The 22343-nt window shown below is 42.9% G+C and overlaps 1 protein-coding gene and 1 pseudogene across 1 annotated transcript; one reads left to right on the top strand and one right to left on the bottom strand.

Moving 5' to 3' along the window:
* Positions 1-1001: 1001 nt before the first annotated feature.
* Positions 1002-6886, bottom strand: LOC106588264 (flotillin-1-like; annotated as a pseudogene).
* Positions 6887-8527: 1641 nt separating this feature from the next.
* On the top strand, positions 8528-15778 carry LOC106588409 (tubulin beta chain). Its single transcript, XM_014177355.2, has 4 exons — positions 8528-8752; positions 11079-11187; positions 13133-13243; positions 13455-15778. The coding sequence occupies exons 1-4, from the start codon at positions 8696-8698 to the stop codon at positions 14510-14512; spliced, it is 1335 nt and encodes a 444-aa protein (XP_014032830.1). The 5' UTR covers positions 8528-8695; the 3' UTR covers positions 14513-15778.
* The last annotated feature ends 6565 nt before the right edge of the window (positions 15779-22343 follow it).

Genomic DNA, 22343 nt, shown 5'->3' with positions numbered 1-22343 from the left:
CCCCTGTTATTGTAACGGTGAGAGGTTAGCATGTCTTGGGGGTATGATATAAAATGCTAATCTCCCCTGTTATTGTAACGGTGAGAGGTTAGCATGTCTTGGGGGTATGATATAAAATGCTAAACTCCCCTGTTATTGTAACGGTGAGAGGTTAGCATGTCTTGGGGTATGATATAAAATGCTAATCTCCCCTGTTATTGTAACGGTGAGAGGTTAGCATGTCTTGGGGGTATGATATAAAATGCTAATCTCCCCTGTTATTGTAACGGTGAGAGGTTAGCATGTCTTGGGGGTATGATATAAAATGCTAACCTCCCCTGTTATTGTAACGGTGAGAGGTTAGCATGTCTTGGGGGTATGATATAAAATGCTAACCTCCCCAGTTATTGTAACGGTGAGAGGTTAGCATGTCTTGGGGGTATGATATAAAATGCTAACCTCCCCTGTTATTGTAATGGTGAGAGGTTAGCATGTCTTGGGGGTATGATATTTGTGCGTCTGTAACTTTCTCACTTTCTCAGGATTATCCCTAATCATGGTAGCATCCACATTAATGTAGAAGTGTTTAGAAACATATTCTATTCTTATTTACAATAAAAGTGACTCCAAAATGACACAATACATTATTTACCATTCATTTCTATTGGGAACAAAATCATCTGAAACACAACCAAAACGAAATAACAAATACATCCAATAAGTGTGTATAGTCAGCTTGATCTGGTCATATGGGACCAAATACTAAACCTTATACTACTTTAATACACATATAAGTGAATTTGTCCCATCAGGGGACTATGTACAAAAAGTTCAGCAATTTCTAAACGGTTCACCCGATATGGATGAAAAATCTGACAGTCTACACGTTAACCTCAGTCATTGTTTGATTTCAAATCCAAACTTTTGGAGAATAGAGCCAAAAGAAGATAAAAATGCTTCACTGACCCAATAATTACGTAGGGCACCATATGTTTTTTGGCATAACATACTGGAGGAGAGAGTTAAAGGCTGTGGTAGTAGGCAGGGCTGTGAAATAGGTCTGCCTGAGCACCGGAGTCCACAGCCCATACGGGTTGTCACCTAGAGAATGGAAGGACAGGTTGAGAGAGAGGGAGATGGAGAGAGAGGCAGAGAGCGAGAGGGTGTGGGGGGAGGAGATATGGAGAAAGAGAGAAAATGAAGTCTTCGCATAGAACACCAACAGGAGCAGGATTCACAAAGTTGGATCAGTGAGTTAGCCAACTAGGTTAACTAACATTACGAACAATACTAACCGGAAATTTGCATGATATACTATCTTGTACTTGATGCTTACGGTGACCATATTAACCTTTAGCATTCTTTATCAACCGTAGAATGAAGAGTTCTACATATAGATCTGTGTTTGTCACAGTTATCTGGAAAGTTATTTATATATCCTAATCTGTGAAATATAACTCTGGATCAGGGGTGGCAGGTAGCCTAGTGGTTAGAGCGCTGGGCCAGTAACCGAAAGGTCGCTGGTTGGAATACCTGAGCTGACAAAGTGAAAAATCTGCCCATGTACCCGTGAGAAAAGCATTTAGCCCCAATTTGCTCCACGGGCACCGTACTACTACGGCTGACTCTGTTAAACAACACATTTCACTGCACCTATCTGGTGTATGAGACAATAAAACTATATTGTGTGGGGGTAACCACTGGATCATTAATTGGAGACCTACTGAGAAAACTGTTGTTCGGACAAATAACGGTCCTCTTGTTCTATAATACGTCGCACATCGTTGGTTAGGCTGTCTCACCTGTGAGATGTTGACTCCCGGCAGTTTCTCCACCGTCGCTGGAAGGCGGGTCATGATGTCTAGCAACTGTCCTGTGAGCTGGAAATCATGGCAATCTTCTGAGCCTGCACCAGAGGGCTGCTGATCTCTTCCGCCATCTAGAGGAGGGCAGAGAACATACAGTTATTCGCCCAGTTCCTCTGCCCAAAAGCTCACCCCAGTGACAAGTGATCAGATGTTGGACTCTATAACGACGTGTCATTTTGCATTCAAACTAACTTTATAGGAGTTTTAGGACTTTTTCATGCAAATCTTCCAATTCAATGCATGATTTACGCAATATTTAAATGCGCACATCTCAAACGATGATTCCCCCCTAAGTGTGTATTTGAGCTCTGTCTCGAAAGGTTCTCTCACTAGTGGTAGTTGCTCCAGCAGCATGTCCACCATGGCTCCTTCCTTGTACTGCTGGAAGGCTCCGCCGCGGCTCTCCCCTTTGCCTCAACAGCAAAGGCCTCCGCATCACCCTTAATCTGAGATAGAAGAACATTTTTGAAGGTTTTATTTTATTATTACGACATACTATGTTGTTACGGCTTCTTTAGGTGTAACGTACCATAAGTTAACGGCAGGATTTAGTAGTATTGATTGAACAAGCTAAACATTTTAGTCATTTAGCTGACGCTCTTATCCAGAGCGACTTACAGTAGTGAATGCATACTTTTCATACATTTTATTTTTCCCGTACTGGTCCCCCGTGGGAATCGAACCCACAACCCTGGCATTGCAAACACTGTGCTCTACCAACTGAGCCACACGGTACTAAACGACTTGAGTGTGGTAAACATGGCCTTCTATTACTGTGAAAGGGGTCTCTGCTTATACGAGTCCCAGACACAAGAATGAACTGCTTTTAGGGTTAAAACAAGCTTGGAACAGTAACAGTCCTATAGTAATAATGTGATACTTATAGACACACTCACCCTAATGGACTCTGCCTCAGCCTCCATAATGAGCTGTGCACTGTGGGGAAAAAATACAGATGTATTTACAGCTTGTTTGGCCTGTTAGGTGTACAGTATAAAGTACATAGACAAAGAAATATACAAACTATACTGAATATGTACTGTCTCGTACTCCATGGAACGCATTAATATCTAGTATATTTTCATTGTCTATGCAGTAAATTGTTCACAAAATACTATATATCATTTGTGAAAGGTCATTTTGAGACCTGTGGCTGGTACTAGGGTTTGGGGTGATATTTGGGGAGACCTCTTCTACGATATGCTACTCCAAATATCGCGATATCCGATATAATCGTTTTGCGCCATTAATGACTAGCTATTTCCAGACGAGGCAATTTTTTAAAACGTATTTACGATATTATAGTCAGATTCTAATTAAATAACCTTAGTAAGGCATTTGGACTTCATTTTCAACATATTGATACAGCCCAACTGATAAAACTTCACAGTTTTGATTAGAAAAGTTCAAATAGAGTATAGGAGGGGAAGGGTGCGTCACTTGGAGGGGTGCGTCACTTGGAAGGATGCGTCACTTGGAGGGGTGCGTCACTTGGAGGGGTGCGTCACTTGGAGGGGTGCGTCACTTGAGTGGGTTGAGTCACAGACGTGATCTTCCTGTCTGGTTTTGCGTCCCCTTCAGGCTTGTGCGGTGGAAGAGATCTCTGTGGGCTATACTCAGCCTTGTCTCAGAGTAGTAAGTTGGTGGTCTGTTGATATCCCTCTAGTGGTGTGGGGGCTGTGCTTTGGCAAAGTGGGTGGGGTTATATCGGATAGGGAAAACGGATAGGGAAAACCAAGAGAAGGAACGTGATGGAGAACTCAGAAATAAACAAGAGAAAGGGACAGGATAAAGGGCGCAAGAAGAGAAGAAGGTAGAAAGGAAAGCGAGAGAAGGGACAGGTGGCTCACCCTGATAACAGCATCCCTCTTGAACTGGGCCTCTCCGATGAGGGCGTCTTTCTGCACCTGGGCGGTCCTGGACTTCCCCGGGGAGCGGAGGTAGTCCTGAACCACAGAGAGGAAGAGAACAAGATTGGTTACTTTTTAGTTTAGGCTCCATTATTTATCTAGCATTGGAGTAGTTGCAAGAATGGAGTCTCCGTTGAAAGAAGAGCGGGAAAACACACCTGGTCGTCGTGAACGTCTTTGAGCGTGTAGCTGACCACGCCGATGCCCATGTTGACCAGGTCGGACGAGGCCACCTTGAACACCTCCGCTGAGAACTTCTTACGGTCCCTATAGATCTCCTGGAGGGGGTGAAATAACAGAGTTCGTGCCGATGTTGACGTGCTTGTGTTTAGTGTAATTGTCGTGACAGTCAAAAGTTGCAGTGTTCCCGCTCCATCGTGTTACCATGTACATGTTGTTGAACACATAGCTAGACAGAGATATCCATATGACTATGGTTCTGATGTATATACAGCTGTTTCATGTGTTGTTTGTTATCGTCTGTTTGTTATGGTACGTAACAAGACAGTTCTACCGTGCAATGTGCTGACTATGGTACATACAAAAAAATACCCTCAAAATAAAAAGGTGACATTCTGTACTGTCGCCTCATAAATGTTGATCTCAAATCCAAAATGCTGGAGTATAGAGCCAAATCTAAAGTTTTAGCTTCACTGTCCAAATAAATACATTAAATAAATACAAATAAAATACATTAAATAAATACACACTGATGTGTGTCTCTGGCCATAGCTCTTGGCTTAGGTCATGGCTTTACTGCATTGAAATGAGTAAGCAGCTATAATGTGCTGTTTTTTTTAAAATCCATAACTGTAACTGTGGATGTGGCCAGTAAGGGTGCTGTCCAGTTTACCTCATGTAACCATGAAGAAGGCAAATAGTGCCGAAATGTTTCTATGTTGCACTAAAATGAGTGAACTTCTATAATGTAGCCTGGTCCCAGATCTGTTTGTGACATCTTGAAAAACAGTTGTTTTACAACAGGTTGGTCAAAACAAGCATTGTGATTGGGTAGTTGGCAGTACTCGGCTTCATCTTGTACCTACGACCGCAGCACAGCTGTGCTAACAAGGTCAAAACCCACGCCCCCTCGTGTTGTCAAGTTTACCTCCACAGTCAGGTGGGCGATGATGGCCCTCTGGTGGCCCTCCAGCGTCTCCAGGGCGATCTCGCCCTCCAACTTCCCCATGAACATCTGACAGGCTGCGGCCAGCATCTCCTTGTTCTGCCCCTGGATCTTCATCTGGACGGAGGAGAGAACACATACTAGCATATTAACATTTAAAAATGTTTTTAAACAGAAAACGAAAATGGGCATTTCTGAGCAAGTTCAGGTAGTTGTAGTCTGTTTTTGGGTGATTAATGAACACGACTCAGGTGTGCACAGCGCTAAACAAACAGAAGCATCTGCTGTACACTACCCAACTACACAGCAGCAGTGGTAGTTGTATTAACACTCCAGCAGGCAAGGTTACTCTGTCCTGTCCATAGCACAAGAGACTGAGGTATTTCAGAATTTAATGCCAGTGCATAAATGAATGACATAAGCAAGTTTTAATGATCTACTTGATACCTACTTAATCAAAGAGAGCCCTTACACTTGTGTGTCTAAACATGTTCAAATGACTGGTGATTTGACAGAATAGTGTACTTACATTGGCTCGGGAGGAAACGGAGACGGAGAAAGACGGAGAGACTAACCTGGGCAATACCATTGAGATGGGAACCCCGCAGCGGGTGTAGACTTTCTCGCTCTTCACGTTCAGCGTCAGAGTGTTCAGGGAGATCCTGGGAGAGAGGAAAGGAGGGAGAGATATAGTCATTCCACAATGTCGTGGTATGATATCCCAAAAACAATGGCTAAACATGGCCAGATTATTACCGTATGTGTTTGCAGACATGACCAGGAGAAGACTTTACCTCTGGATCTTCTGAAAACAGGGAAGCAAAAACACTCTGCCTCCAGCAATCATTACTGGAGGAGAACGGAGGAAACCTGGGGGGGGGGGATACACATGAGAGTATTATTACCATCCTACAGCTCTTTAATTTGACATGTTTACACTGTTTCCCAACCCTGGTCCTCGAGTAACGCTGGACAAGCACACCTGATTCAACTTGTCAACTAATCATCAAGCCCTCAATGAGCTGAACAAGGTGTGTTTGTCAAGGGCTACAATAAAACTGTACACTAGGGGTACTGGAGGACCAGGGTTGGGAAACACTGGGTTAGAGAATGGACCTGATACCACCATAGCCTCATTTGGACCACACGTGTAGAACATGTTTTTCTTCCTCAGATGCTGTAAAGACAAAAAAATAAATAAAAAAACATACACACACACACACACACAATTTAATTAAACAATTTCATATACCAAGCTCCAATCCTAGGCAGTGGGCCTGACAGTGGGTTACTTGAGAGCCTTACATTGGCCTATTGCTTAAGCATTTGTAATTCATCAGTCATGCTTGACAGCATGAAATCTATACAGTTGGCCTAATAATAACCATTTGATACAGCTGCTGTAACTAAATGTGACTACATTTTTAATATATTCTATTAAAATGTAATCTGAATCTGAGCAGATAGTCAGTATTACAACTATTGTGACATTCCCCATGAAAATGCAAGGGGTTAGGAGACATCATTGGCAGTTAATTGAATCTGCGTTAACGTTGCGCAGCATCTGTATCACGAGCACACCCAGGACATTTTGCTGATAAAGCGCATAGATAGAAAGACACGCCCATGTACTGTATCAACAAATGTATCAACACACATGCAAATAGGATTTAAATAAAACACGCACGGGTGTGTTAGCAATGATACAAATGTATAATGTTTGCCAGACCCCACTTATGTTTATATATGTTGCACTCCGAGATGCATCAAATCAGTCTAAAGATGAGTCAAAAATATGTCCGATCACTTACCAATTTGACAGAATGAACTAATGCAGAGTGCAAATGTATAGATGCGTTGCAACAATACTGTGTTTGGCTCTCAAAATACAGCAGTGTCATTCTTGGTATCGTCTGTCCAATGACGGTATGTATATATGACGCTGCTTGTCCCGTTATAGCTCTTCCTGTCAAAAGCGTCTGTCCATCGTCTCACGCCCTTTGCAAAATGTGCTGTCGCCATCTTGTGGTATGGTGGTGCATTGGATTTCATTCAATGACCAGTGTGAAATACTTCTGCATTTAGAATACAACATTGAATTACTTAGCTATATCAACAAAGTTATTGACTTTATGCAATGTAGTTGCCTTTTGTTCTTTGTTGTGTCAGTATCTCATTAGATGGATGTGGAGGCATCATGCCTATTTGAAAGAGAGGGTGTGTGTGTGTGTGTGTGTGTCCTCAAATTGTCTACCCATAGCCTCTCATTCTGATGGCAACCCAACTTCTTTCAAGTGAGGCCAGTCTGCTGTGATCTGGGTCACGGCACCAATGTGACAGGTTGTACTTGAAGGCTTTGCTTCATGCAACCACCCCATTGAACGATTGTCTTAAGAATCGGACCCTTTTTTTAAATTTTGCCTAAAATGACATACCCAAATCTAACTGCCTGTAGCTCAGGACCTGAAGCAAGGATATGCATATTCTTGATACCATTTGAAAGGAAGTACTTTGAAGTTTGTGGAAATGTGAATTTAATGTGGGAGAATATAACACATTAGATCTGGTAAAAGATAATACAAATGTTCCATCATCTTTGAAATGGAGTAGAAAGGCCATAATATAATATTGCCAGCTTACGCGGAATTTTGATTTTGGCCACTAGATGGCAGCAGTGTGTGTGCAAAGTTTCAGATTGATCCAGTGGAGCATTGCAATACTGCACAGAAATGATATGGTACTACAAAATGTTAAGTTTACACACTCCCAGGAATGTCATATATGATGGATCATTATCTTATACACTAACTTTCACACATCAAGATGGCCGGGCGGGGTGGGTGTGGAGCCAGAGACAGCAGGGGTTCAAACTGTAGAACACAATTCCTACATTTGAATATAAAAATGTATTTTTATTAAACTATGCTACATTTTATCTCTGGGACCCTCGGGATGACAAATCAGAGTAAGATTACTGAATGTAAGTACATTATTTACCTTCAGATGTGAATGTATCAAACCAGTTGCCATGATAAAAGTTTTTGTTGTTGTGCACTCTCCTCAAACAATAGCATGGTATTTTTTCACTGTAATAGCTACTGTAAATTGGACAGTGCAGTTAGATTAACAACAATTTAAGCTTTCTGCCCATATAAGACATGTCTATGTCCTGGAATGTTTGCTGTTACTTACAGCATCATTAAAACATATTTGTTTTAAGCTCATATTTTGGATGATGAACATATTTGCATTTATTGTAGTAAGGTTATCAATATGTCAGTGATTTGTCTTGGCTGATCTGATTTCAGGTAATATTACTGTACAAAATATCCCTTTTTTGTTTTTTATTGTAGGGACTGTTTTCACGTCTAATAGGGGGAGAATTATTATCCAACAAAATATTTTTGCGTTAATAATAACCAATTCTATAGGAGTCTTACAGGATGCATGGCAGGAAAGTCATACATTAGAAAATCTTTGATAGCAAGTGTGCTGATTCCATGGCCTGCTCCAACAGGACAGTGATGACAGGACGGGACGCGGCACTCCCTCTCTACTTCCGGCCCCTTTCACTACGGCAGAGAAACCCCTTAGATTGTCTTTCCTCAGCCAATCAAGATTGGGTTTCCGAAGACCGTGACCAATCATTAGCGCAAGCCTCGGTTTGGGCACGTTCCAGACTTATAAATTCTTTGTCCCGCCTTGCTCAAAGGGGGCATCCACATACTTCACAGTGGTCAGTGGGTCAACTGTGTGGCAATAACAGCACTCCACTTCTTCGCTTGTATTTTCTATTATAACTATCATACAGAATGAGGGAAATCGTGCACATTCAGGCCGGCCAGTGCGGTAATCAGATTGGGGCCAAGGTAAGAATCTTGAAAACTGAAATGAACAAGGCTTACATTTGGGAATGAATCAATAATGCATTGTACCATTTGTTGCTTCTCGAGACAAAAAGTTGTATTCTAGGCTATGTGTATTTTAAGTTGAAATGTTCCACTTTGCCGAAATGATAAACATTCAATGCAGAATTTTCCGTTATGGTCTCATTTCGAACACGAGGTGACCATTTTAAAGTTATCTCAATGGATGAAGAGTACCGGAAAGAATATCCCTTTTGTTGTCCCCTTTTCAGCCCTGTTGTAAAACGTCTACTTCGTTTTGTTCTTTATAGGCTATAAATGTATAATTTGTCAATGTGAACTAGTCGTAGAAGAAAGCGAAACAGGAAGAACGCTGACAGTTATTTTATTATAGTGAGATAACGGGTCTGTCGAGACATAATTTCGCGGGGCGTGTGGCTGTGTCCCTCTATCTGGCCCCTCTCTGCCACGCTCATTGTTTTGTGTCTGGAATAGCATTCTCTTCAACAGACTACAAAAAACAGATGTCTCAAATGAAGACTTTAAAACACAAATGATAAAACAACTAAAAATACACTTAGTCCTACAGTTATGACACTGGCAAAAACTATAGTTTCATATAGTTCACCCCCCCGCGTTTACAGATGTTGACGCACAAATATAGCATTTTCGAGACCATTTATTTCGTTTTTTTGGTGGTTTGCCAGTTCAAGGTTTCCTATAATTTTAGTCTCAGTATTCCCTTGCATTAGGCATTTACATAAGTAACGTTGCTTACGTTAAAGTCAAACTTTAAAAGAGTAATGGGCTTTTTACGACAGAAACGCATGCCCTGTTGCGCATTTACACGCCGGCTCTTAGCTGAGTGCGCATAATAGACCAGTAAAATAAACCATTATTATCGCTATGATGGCAATTTCACAATTGCGATTTAAGTAGAATAGCGGGGACACTATAACCGTTGTCTTGTTGGAGCTGAATAAACGTCCTTTAAGAAAAAAAGGGGGAAAGTTTGTGAAGCAGGCAGGAGAGAGGAACGAATGCCAACAACTGTGAGACGGGGGCGTCTGGGCGAGGGGGAGGGATATGAACAAGTGGTAGACTAGCAGAGCAGATGACGTCATTTAAATGACTAACGCTAGTGATAAAGAGCCGAGCTGACACTTTAGAGTAGCCTATATGTTTCTATCCTCAATTTAGTCATCTTACACAACACCATTTGGGAACACCACCATGGAGGGTCCAGTGGGCCAGTGAAATGTAATCAACATAATTTAATATCCACAAGGCCTCAATTACTCTCTTTAAATAGGCTGTCTATACCGGTTCGCTAGATAAGTCTATGCAGCACTACCGTTTGTGGTGGATGGAAACGGGAGTGTGTCACTAGCCTAATTTGGTAGACCTAACTTGTTGGCGTGTTAAATGAGAATTTGTATTAGCACAGTGAACAAGAATTGGCCGTTTCGCAAATCGTTCTTGTTATTGAGAGGGGTTAAAGAACGGATTTCAAAGTGGAGTGAAAGATCAAGAGGTGTATGATGTAACACAATGTCCTCTCTCCACTTCAGAATAGGGTCAGTTGAGTTCGTGTGACAGTCTGTGCCACTTCCTTAACGAAGTTTCGCCTTAACGTCTCACCCCATCAATCTGTCTCAGTAGTCTAATTCCTCTGGGATGGTCATACTTTGCCTGCTTATGCGGTAGCCAACAGAGTACTGCTTCTCTCTTAGCCATTTATCATGAATCTTCATGGATAGTCTTATTCTAGTATAATGTCTTGTGACTGCGTAGGTAATTATTTATTGGATTTGCCTCAGGAGGGATGGAACTGAGAGTGGTTTCTGAGCCAATGCCAACGTCTGCTTTCTACACTCCCTGAGAGAATTCGACTGCAATTTTTCACCCATGTGATACCGGAGAAGGTCAAGAGCACACAGCTGTGCCAGGATAGACAATGCCACCGGGAGACATTTTGAATAGTTTTGGAATTATGTAACGTATTGAATATCCATATGGTTCAACTTAACAGAATAGTTTGTCTTACATGATATTTTGTAAGTGATACCTTATATGGTATATGGCCATGTTCATCTTTACAGCAATAGTCATTTTTTCATTAGATTTCTAATGCAATAATATAGTAACAACATCCAAATATACATTACTAGCTCAGCTTCCCATCCACTTGACCTCACACCACCCCACAAGTGAATGGGCTATTACATTACGTCGGTAGTTCAGCCACTTAGCGCAACCTGCACTTTAGGAGTGCTGGCCTGTATCAATTCAAGCCTCTTGTTGACTTTTATCGATCTGACCTCTTTAGTTCTGGGAGGTGATCAGCGATGAACATGGCATCGACCCAACAGGCACCTACCACGGAGACAGCGACCTGCAGCTGGACAGGATCAGTGTCTACTACAACGAGGCTTCAGGTAGCACACCTACACCCTCTACAGTTACAGATAACCTTTCAACGGAAGAATGTCTTTGGTGCTTACACAGACATGTACATACAGTACCAGTCAAAATTTTGGACAACACCTACTCATTCAAGGGTTCTTCTTTATTTTTTACTGTTTGAGAAATTGTGGAATAATAGTGAAGACATCAAAACTATGAAATAACACATATGGAATCATGTAGTAACCAAAAAAGTGTGACACAAATCAAAATATATTTTATATTTGAGATTCTTCAAAGTTGCCACACTTTGTCTTGATGACAGCTTTGTACACTCTTGGCATTCTCTCAACCAGCTTCATGAGGTAGCCACCTGGAATGCATTTCAATTAACAGGTGTGCCTTGTTAAAGGTTAATTTGTGGAATTTCTTTCCCTCTTAATATGTTTGAGCCAATCAGTTGTGTTGTGACATGGTAGGGGTGTTATACAGAAGATAGCCCTATTTGGTAAAAGACCAAGTCTATATTATGGCAAGAACAGCTCAAATAATCAAAGAGAATCGACAGTCCATCATTACTTCAATACATGGTCAGTCAATCCGGAAAATGTCAAGAACTTCAAGTTTCTTCAAGTGCAGTTGCAAAAACCATCAATCGCTATGATGAAACTGGCTCTCATGAGGACCGCCACAGGAAAGGAAGACCCAGAGTTACCTCTGCTGCAGAGGATATGTTCATTAGAGTTAACTGCACCTAAGATTGCAGCCCAAATAAATGCTTCACAAAGTTCAAGTAATAGACACATCTCAACATCAACTGTTCAGAGGAGACTGCATGAATCAGGCCTTCATGGTCAAATTGCTGCAAAGAAACCACTACTAATGGACACCAATTAGAAGAAGAGACTTGCTTTTGCCAAGAAACACGAGCAATGGACATTAGACCGGTGGAAATCTTTCCTTTGGTCTGATGAGTCCAAATTTTAGATTTTGGGTTCCAACCGCCGTGTCTTTGTGAGACGCAGAGTAGGTGAACGGATGATCTCCGCATGTGTGGTTCCAACCGTGAAGCATGGAGGAGGAGGTGTGGGGGTGCTTTGCTGGTGGCACTGTCAATTATTTATTTAGAATTCAAGGCACACTTAACCAGCATGGCTACCACAGCATTCTGCAGTGATTCTGCATCCCATCTGGTTTTCCTTTAGTGGGACTATCATTTGTTTTTCAACAGAACAATGACCAAACACACCTCCAGGCTGTGTAAGGGCTATTTGACCTAGAAGGAGAGTGATGGAGTGCTGCATCAGATGACCTGGCCTCTACAGTCACCCGACTTCAACCCAATTGAGATGGTTTGGGATGAGTTGGAATGCAGAGTTAAAGAAAAGCAGCCAACATGTGCTCAGCGTATGTGGGAACTGCTTCAAGACTGTTGGAAAAGCATTCCAGGTGAAGCTGGTTGAGAGAATGCCAAGAGTGTGCAAAGCTGTCATCAAGGCAAAGGGTGGCTACTTTTGAAGAATGTAAAATATAAAATATATTTTGATTTGGTTAACACTTGTTTTTGGGGGGTTACTACATGATCCATATGTGTTATTTCATCATTTTGATGTCTTCACTATTATTCTACAATGTAGAAAATAGTAAAAATAAAGAAAAAACCCTTGAATGAGTAGATGTGTCAAACCTTTTGACTGGTACTGTATATGCAAACATGCATATATGCATTTATTCTATTGAAATTAAGATTCATTTAAATGATATCCGTAATGTAATGGGTGAAAATATCAACGTGGCAAGGGATACTGAATAGGATCAGTCAATTCGTGGACTAATGGAGGTGTACAGGACGTGATATATTTTGTCCTCCCCCTGGTGGACAGACAGGAGCTCCACTTCCCTTGACATCATATAGCCCATTGTTCCCTGCAGTATTGAGCTGGTGTGTGTGTCTCTCTATCTTTGTCTCTCTTGGAGGTGGCAAGTATGTACCCAGAGCGGTCCTAGTGGACCTGGAGCCCGGCACCATGGATTCTGTCAGATCCGGACCCTTCGGACAGATCTTCAGACCAGACAACTTTGTGTTTGGTAAGGAATGAGATGGGTATGAGTTTAGTGGTGCTTGGAAATGTATGGGACATATCACTTTTAGTTACCACATAGGGAAATGAAACTGAGTGATAAAAAATACATATTATGAAACAGTCCTGTCATTTTTGAAGTAAAATAGGGTTTTAGGTGTTCTCCTCTCTTCCCCTTTTCTCCTTTAAATGTCCTTCCTTTCCTCCTATGTTTCTAGGTCAAAGCGGTGCAGGAAACAACTGGGCAAAGGGCCACTACACTGAGGGAGCAGAGCTGGTGGACTCAGTCCTGGATGTGGTGAGGAAAGAGGCTGAGAGCTGCGACTGCCTCCAGGGCTTCCAGCTCACCCACTCCCTGGGTGGGGGCACTGGCTCGGGCATGGGCACCCTGCTCATCAGCAAGATCCGTGAAGAGTACCCCGACCGCATCATGAACACCTTCAGCGTGGTGCCCTCCCCTAAAGTATCAGACACTGTGGTGGAGCCCTACAACGCCACCCTCTCGGTTCACCAACTTGTAGAGAACACAGACGAGACCTTCTGCATTGACAACGAGGCTCTCTACGACATCTGCTTCCGGACCCTCAAACTCACCACGCCGACTTACGGAGACCTCAACCACCTGGTGTCGGCCACCATGAGCGGAGTGACCACCTGCCTGCGTTTCCCCGGCCAGCTCAACGCCGACCTCCGTAAATTGGCTGTCAACATGGTGCCTTTCCCCCGTCTCCACTTCTTCATCCCCGGCTTCGCCCCCCTCACCAGCAGGGGGAGCCAGCAGTACCGTGCCCTCACCGTTCCGGAGCTCACCCAGCAAGTGTTCGACGCCAAGAACATGATGGCCGCATGTGACCCGCGTCACGGTCGCTACCTCACTGTCGCCGCTGTCTTCCGTGGCCGCATGTCCATGAAGGAGGTGGACGAGCAGATGCTCAACGTCCAGAACAAGAACAGCAGCTACTTTGTTGAATGGATCCCCAACAACGTCAAGACCGCCGTCTGCGACATTCCTCCAAGAGGCCTCAAAATGGCCGTCACCTTCATCGGCAACAGCACGGCCATCCAGGAGCTGTTCAAGCGTATCTCTGAGCAGTTCACCGCCATGTTCCGCCGCAAGGCCTTCCTCCATTGGTACACCGGAGAGGGCATGGACGAGATGGAGTTCACTGAGGCAGAGAGCAACATGAACGACCTGGTGTCTGAGTACCAGCAGTACCAGGACGCCACCGCTGAGGAGGAAGGTGAGTTTGAGGAGGAGGCTGAGGAGGACGCTTAAAGACAGAATGAAGCAACACGAGCGAGGTGGAAGAATGAAGAAAAGTCCTACAGAAAGCCGGAAAATAACAAAATACCACAAAAAGAGGAAAACAAGAAAAGTGCCAAAAGAAAACCGGAGAAATACTATAGAACGTAGCTGAGAAGAGGGGCCCAATTGCACACCCAGAAATGGAGGATCAAATCTGAAAATGGCTGAAATGGCTCGACGACAACAGAATGACTGAAGAATGTGACTGGACAAGGGAGAATGAATGTAAGGAGGAGAGGAGTGACAAGCAGCATAATGAACAAATAAACCGGACAGTCTGCATTCCATTTACTGTGACACCATTTAATAAATAAATACGTTAAGAAACAAAATTGTTGAAAGAAAGTTAAAGAAGAAGCCTGTGCCTCTGACAAGATTGTTCCTGTTATTTTCAGTGTTATTTTTGTTGTTGCTGTGATTTTGCATTTAATCATGTTACAAATAAATGTGAATGTGACCACGTAAGCACTACAGGACCTCTCACCCCACAGTTCTGATTTTGAGACTATGGTTATTAACTTATAGCCTGGTCCCAGATCTGTTTGTGCTGTCTTGCCACCAACTTCTATGGTCATTGCCACATCATTGGCAAGCAGATCTGGGATCAGACTAATTAACTTCTGAACGGTTGCTTGATTCTGGCCTGACTTCAATGAAGGAAGTCTGCGCCACCTGGAGCCGCCCTCCCCCAGACGCCAACCAACGTGTGTGAATACAGGATGACGCAGACAAAGATGGGATGAGATGAATCAAGGGATTTAGTTTGATAGTGCCAATGGAGCTTTATAACAGACAACAATATCATGGCAATGACCAGTGAACATGTGTTGGGTTCTACCAGTATTATCAATCTCAGTGATAGTGGAACTGGAACATACTGGGGAGAGGTCCAGGAATTTTATTCCATTTGACCATAGCAAGGTTTTGAAACAAGATTATCTGAAGGAACCTCTGCAAATGTGTGTGTACAGAACATTTTAGTAAATGTTTACATTTTTAACCACTATTCACATAGATGTCATTGTTATTTTAGGTCCAAGCCAGGTTATCTATCTGTCCAAACCCGGCTATAGTGTCCGGTATTGTTGACATCTGTACTGCACTATGAAGGGATGAAACTGCAACTGTTGTATGTGTTTTCTTTGTTTTTTCTATTCTGATTCTTAAAATAATTATCTCTGAGAAAGTGAAAAGCAAGGTGCCCCTGGGGAGAAATAAAAAGGCCTTTTTAGAAAACCTCTCTGGTGTTATTATTGGAAAATAATATTGTGGTATAATGAAGCAATAATACATTCACAATGAAACTATTGCAAACATTTACTGTAACACCCTTGCATTGAACATTTAGAAAATCAGTTGAATAGAAACAAATATTAAATCAATAAACTGTTGGGCAAAGGCAAAACATCCTTTGGGTGTTTAGGCTATTTGTTAAACGAGATTATAAAAGAATATGAATAAGCGCTTGAAAACAGCAGATAAACCCAAATGATCTTCCAAAATATTGCTACCTTGACTAACACACTAGATTAGCATATGTAGATTCCTCTGCCTGGGTCTGTGATGAATTCCAAAAGGGCATAAGCAGTGGCAGACAAATCAAATTGTATCTGTCAGATCATGCTTCGTAAACAACAGGTCTGGAATTGGAGAATCGATTGGCTCTTCTTATGTTAGTACAAACTCAGAGAAGGGAAGGGAAAAAAGAGTAAAAACAGATAAATGAAAAACGAATTAGGTCATGAATGTAGGGCCATTTTGAATTTGTTTAAATCATCAGCCACCACTGTAACTAACCTCCCTATACGTGTGATATTGTAGCCTACAGGATATCTAAAGCTGTAAAACTATATTTATATTTTTAAACATTTGTTGGTATAAAACAGTTATATTTGTTCTTTTTTTAATCAAACATCAAGGCAAACAAGATGTGAAGTCATAATAAGCAAGGGACAATCAACGATGGACTATGCGTTCTCTGGAAAATAATGTGTGGAACACATACCATGGCGATATTTTAACAAATGTAGCGCTAGAAATCTGGTATTTTGCAGTTAGAAATGTGTTCAACATTCACTGAAGTAGCTAGCAAGTTTACTAGATAGCAACAGTAGTAGTTCCCTTGGTAACCAAACCATCAGTCCTAGCTTGCTATTTCTGAAAATCGAATTCAACAAAGCCAATAATGTTTTCAATTCAACTATTGCTTTCAAAAGCAGCTCAAACATAGAACATGTAAGAACTATTGCCATTGAATTCTACCGTGTAAATATAGGCCTACTGTGCTTTATTTAAGCAAAAAGTCCAGAGGGGGTGTGGAAAATATACCACGGATAATAAGGGCTGTTCTTAAGCGACACGCAACCCTTAGGGCCTGGATACAGGCCTTAGCCGTGGTATATTGGCCAATTACCACAAACCCCCGAGTTGCCTTATTGCTATTATAAACTGGTTACCAACGTAATTAGAGCAGTTAAAATAAATGTTTTGTCACACCCCTGGTATATTTTTATTTGATTTATTTAACCTTTATTTAACTAGGCAAGTCAATTAAGAACAAATTCTTATTTACAATGACGGCCTACAAAATGGAAAAAGGCCTCCTGCGGAAAGAGAGACAACACAACACTACATAAGAGAACAACATAGCAAGGCAGCAACACATGACAACACTTAACATCCTCCAAGATGGCGTAGCAGTCGGACGTGTGTTTTGTCTTGTACCGTCCCGTGTAAATATCGTTTTCCTCGTTTTTTCGTATATATTTTAATCTCACTTTCCATCTACGGACTGAATATACTCTCCTGCAACCCGCCTCACCCAATGTGGTACGGATCTGCTATTTTTATACTTTTTAACCGGAACCCCCATCAGAAGCTAGCCAGCTAACTAGCTACTAGCTAGTAGTCAGTTAGCCACTGCTAGCGGTCTTCACCGTTAACTCGGACACCAGCCAGCATCAGCTCAGTCAATACCTGCCAGTCTGCACAGCGCAATATCAACCCAGAGCATATCGGACTGCTTTTACTCTACCACATCTCCGGATTCCTACCGCAAGCTCTGAACATTTACACCAGATCATCGCAACTAGCTAGCTGCAATCCGAGTGGCTACTCCTGGCTAACGTCTTTGTCCCGAAACAAGCACCAGTTAGCCTTGAGCTAGCCTTGAGCTAGGCCCATCTCCCAGCTAGCCAAAGAGGTCCACCAGCTAATTCTTAGGCTACAATACCTCTTTTGCCAATTGGCCTGGACCTTTTACTGCCGACACGGAGCCCCGCCGATCCATCACTACTGGTCTGCCGACGTAATCGTCCGAGGTGGTTTCAACAGGCTCGTCCATTGCGAAGTCACCGAAGGCCCATCTGCTAGCCCCGGCCCGAGCTGTTTGAATCGCCGTGTCTCCAGCTTGCCTAGTGTAGTAGCGACTACTGAATGGCTCCCTGACTCACCTATTGCTACTCATTGAACCCTATGATCACTCAGCTACACATGCCTCTCCCTAATGTCAATATGCCTTGTCTATTGCTGTTTTGGTAAGTTATTATTGTCCTATTTCAGTGTAGAGACCCCAGCCCTGCCCAATATGCCTTAGATAGCCCTTTTGTCCCACACATGTGGTGACCTCACCTGGCTTAACTGGTGCCTCTAGAGACAAAACCTCTCTCATCGTCACTCAATGTCTAGGTTTACCTCCACTGTACTCACATCCTACCATACCCTTGTCTGTACATTATACCTTGAATTTATTATTCCACGCCCAGAAATCTGCTCCTTTGACTCTCTGTTCCGAACACACTAGATGACCAGTTCTTATAGCCTTTAGCCGTACCCTTATCCTACTCCTTCTCTGTTCCTCCTATTCCCCAGGCACTCTCATTTGTTGACTTCTGTAACCGTAAAAGTCTTGGTTTCATGCATATTAACATCAGAAGCCTCCTACCTAAGTTTGTTTTATTCACTGCTTTAGCACACTCCGCCAACTCTGATGTCCTAGCCGTGTCTGATTCCTGGCTTAGGAAGGCCACCAAAAATCCTGAAATTTCCATCCCCAACTACAACATTTTCCACCAAGATAGAACTGCCAAAGGGGGCAGAGTTGCAATCTACTGCAGAGATAGCCTGCAGAGTTCTGTCATACTATCTAGGTCTGTGCCCAAACAATTCAAGCTTCTACTTTTAAAGATCCACCTTTTCAGAAACAAGTATCTCACCATCGCCGCTTGTTATAGACCCCCCTCAGCCCCCAGCTGTGCCCTGGACACCATATGTGAATTGATTGCCCCCATCTATCTTCAGAGTTTGTACTGTTAGGTGACCTAAACTGGAATATGCGTAACACCCCAGCCATCCTACAATCTAAGCTGGATGCCCTCAATCTCACACAAATGATCAAGGAATCTACCAGGTACAACCCTAAATCCGTAACCATGGGCACCCTCTTAGATATCATCCTGACCAACTTGCCCTCTAAATACACCTCTGCTGTCTTCAATCAGGATCTCAGCGATCACTGCCTCATTGCCTGCGTCCGTAATGGGTCACTGTCAAACGCTCCCTAAAACACTTCAGTGAGCAGGCCTGTCACATTCTTCGTCGTCTGAAGATAAAGAGAAGTCATTGTCGGACCAATACGCAGCGGGGTTATGTGCACTCATCTTCTTTATTATATTCGGACAAGAAGGAGAACCAAAATAAACACATACACAAAGAAACCACAACGACTATACACATGCTGGTAAGGCACAAGGCTATACACAGAACAATCTCCCACAAAGCACTCAACAAACACATACCTATATATAGGACTCTCAATCAGAGGCAACTAGAAAACACCTGCCTCCAATTGAGAGTCCAACCCCAATTAACAAAACATAGAAATACAAAAGACTAGACAGAACATAGAAATACACTAACATAGAACAGTGCCCAAAAACCCCCGGAATACATAAATCAAATACCCTACTAAACAAACCACCACCCCGAACCACATAAAACAAATACCCTCTGCCACGTCCTGACAAAACTACAATAACAAATAACCCCTATTACTGGTCAGGACGTGACACGGCCTTTCTAATCGACCTGGCCTGGGAATCCTGGAAGGATATTGATCTCATCCCGTCAGTAGAGGATGCCTGGTTGCTCTTTAAAAGTGCTTTCCTCAATCTTAAATAAGCATGCCCCATTCAAAAAATGTAGAACTAAGAACAGATATAGCCTTTGATTCACCCCAGACTTGACTGCCCTTGACCAGCACAAAAACATCCTGTGGAGTTATGCATTAGCATCGAATAGCCCACTGCAATGAGGCTAGGAAACACTGTCACCACCGATAAATCTACAATAATCGATCATTTCAATAAGCATTTTTCTACGGCTGGTCATGCTTTCCACCTGGCTACCCCTACCCCGGCCAACAGCTCTGCACCCCCTGCAGCAACTTGCCCAAGCCCCCTACCCCCACTTCTCCTTCACCCAAATCCAGACAGCTGATGTTCTGAAAGAGCTGCAAATCTGGATCCCTACAAATCAGTTGGGCTAGACAATCTGGACCCTCTCTTTCTAAAATGATCTTTTGTTGTTGCAACCCCTATTACTAGCCTGTTCAACCTCTCTTTCGTATCGTCTGAGATCCCCAAAGATTGGAAAGCTGCCATGGTCATCCCCCTCTTCAAAGGGGGAGACACTCTAGACCCAAACTGTTATAGACCTATATCCATCCTGCCCTGCTTTTCTAAAATCTTTGAAAGCCAAGTTAACAAACAGATCACCGACCATTTCGAATCCCACTGTACCTTTTCCACTATGCAATCTGGTTTCCGAGCTGGTCATGGGTGCACCTCAACCACGCTCAAGGTCCTAAACGATATGATAACCGGCATCGATAAAAGACAGTACTGTGCAGCCGTCTTCATCGACCTGGCCAAGGCTTTCTACTCTGTCAATCACCGCATTCTTATCGGCAGACTCAATAGCCTTGGTTTCTCAAATGACTGCCTCGCCTGGTTCACCAACTACTTCTCAGATAGAGTTGTGTGTAAAATCGGAGGGCCTGTTGTCTGGACCTCTGGCAGTCTCTATGGGGGTGCCACAGGGTTCAATTCTCTGGCCGACTCTTTTCTCTGTATATATCAGTGATGTCGCTCCTGCTGCTGGTGATTCTCTGATCCACCTCTACGCAGACGACACCATTCTGTATACATCTGGCCTTTCTTTGGACACTGTGTTAACAAACCTCCAAATGAGCTTTAATGCCATACAACACTCCTTCCGTGGCCTCCAACTGCTTTTAAATGCTAGTAAAACGAAATGCATGCTCTTCAACCGATTGCTGCCCGCATCCGCCCGCCTGACTAGCATCACTACTCTGGACGGTTCTGACTTAGAATAGGTGGACAACTACAAATACCTAGGTGTCTGGTTAGACTGTAAACTTTCCTTCCAGACTCACGTTAAGCATCTCCAATCCAAAATTAAATCTAGAATCGGCTTCCTATTTCGAAAACAAAGCATCCTTCACTCATGCTGCCAAACATACCCTCGTAAAACTGATTAACCTACCGATCCATGACTTTGGCGATGTCATTTACAAAATGGCCTCCAACACTCTACTCAGCAAATTGGATGTAGTCTATCACAGTGCCATCTGTTTTGTCACCAAAGCCCCATATACTACCCACCACTGCGACCTGTATGCTCTCGTTGGCTGGCCCTCGCTACATATTCGTCGCCAAACCCACTGGATCCAGGTCATCTATAAGTCTTTGCTAGGTAAAGCCCCGCCTTATCTCAGCTCACTGGTCACCATAGCAACACCCACCCGTAGCACGCGCTCCAGCAGGTGTATTTCACTGGTCATCCCCAAAGCCAACACCTACTTTGGCCGCCTTTCCTTCCAGTTCTCTGCTGCCAATGACTGGAACGAATTGCAAAAATCACTGAAGCTGGAGACTTAAATCTCCCTCTCTAACTTTAAGCATCAGCTGTCAGAGCAGCTTACCGATCACTGTACCTGTACACAGTCAATCTGTAAATAGCACACCCAACTACCTCATCCCCATATTGTTATTTATCTTTTTTTGCACCCCAGTATCTCTACTTGCACATCATCATCTGCACATCTATCACTCCAGTGTTAATGGTAAATGGTAATTATTTCACCACTATGACCTATTTATTGCCTTACCTCCCTAAACTTCTACATTTGCACACACTGCACATATAGTTTTCTATTGTGTTATTGACTGTACGTTTGTTTATGTGTAACTCTGTGTTGTTGTAGGTGTCGAATTGCTTTGCTTTATCTTGGCCAGGTCGCAGTTGTAAATGAGAACTTGTTCTCAACTAGCCTACCTGGTTAAATAAAAGTGAAATAAAAAAATAAAAGAAATAAAAAACACAGCATGGCAGCAACACACCATAACAACAACATGGTAGCAACACAACATGTTAGGGACACAAAACATGGCACAAACATTATTCGGTACAGATGCAAGAAGGTAGAGACAATACTTCACACAAAGCAGCCACAACTGTCAGTAAGAGTGTCCATGATTGAGTCTTTGAATGAAGAGATTGAGATAAAACTGTCCAGTTTGAATGTTTGTTGCAGCTTGTTCCAGTCGCTAGCTGCAGCGGACTGAAAAGAGGAGCGACCCAGGGATGTGTGTGTTTTGGGGAACTTTAACAGTATATGGTCTGATATACCATGGCTGTCAGCCAATCAGCATTCAGGGCTCGAACCACCTAGTTTATAAAGGGAAATAATGCAGAGCCGAACCTCCGGAGTCCGGATTCT

This window comes from Salmo salar, chromosome ssa27 (assembly GCF_905237065.1).
Source record: "Salmo salar chromosome ssa27, Ssal_v3.1, whole genome shotgun sequence".
NCBI classification, from domain to species: domain Eukaryota; kingdom Metazoa; phylum Chordata; class Actinopteri; order Salmoniformes; family Salmonidae; genus Salmo; species Salmo salar.
Note: the sequence above shows the minus strand (reverse complement) of the source record. Positions and strands in the feature narration are given on the sequence as shown.

Bases quoted from the DNA above. Each gene is read 5' to 3' on its own strand.
- LOC106588409 (XM_014177355.2), top strand. From the start codon at position 8,696: ATGAGGGAAATCGTGCACATTCAGGCCGGCCAGTGCGGTAATCAGATT. The intron at 11,188-13,132 runs GTAGCACACCTA...TCTCTCTTGGAG, and splicing joins CTACTACAACGAGGCTTCAG to GTGGCAAGTATGTACCCAGA. The intron at 13,244-13,454 runs GTAAGGAATGAG...CTATGTTTCTAG, and splicing joins ACCAGACAACTTTGTGTTTG to GTCAAAGCGGTGCAGGAAAC.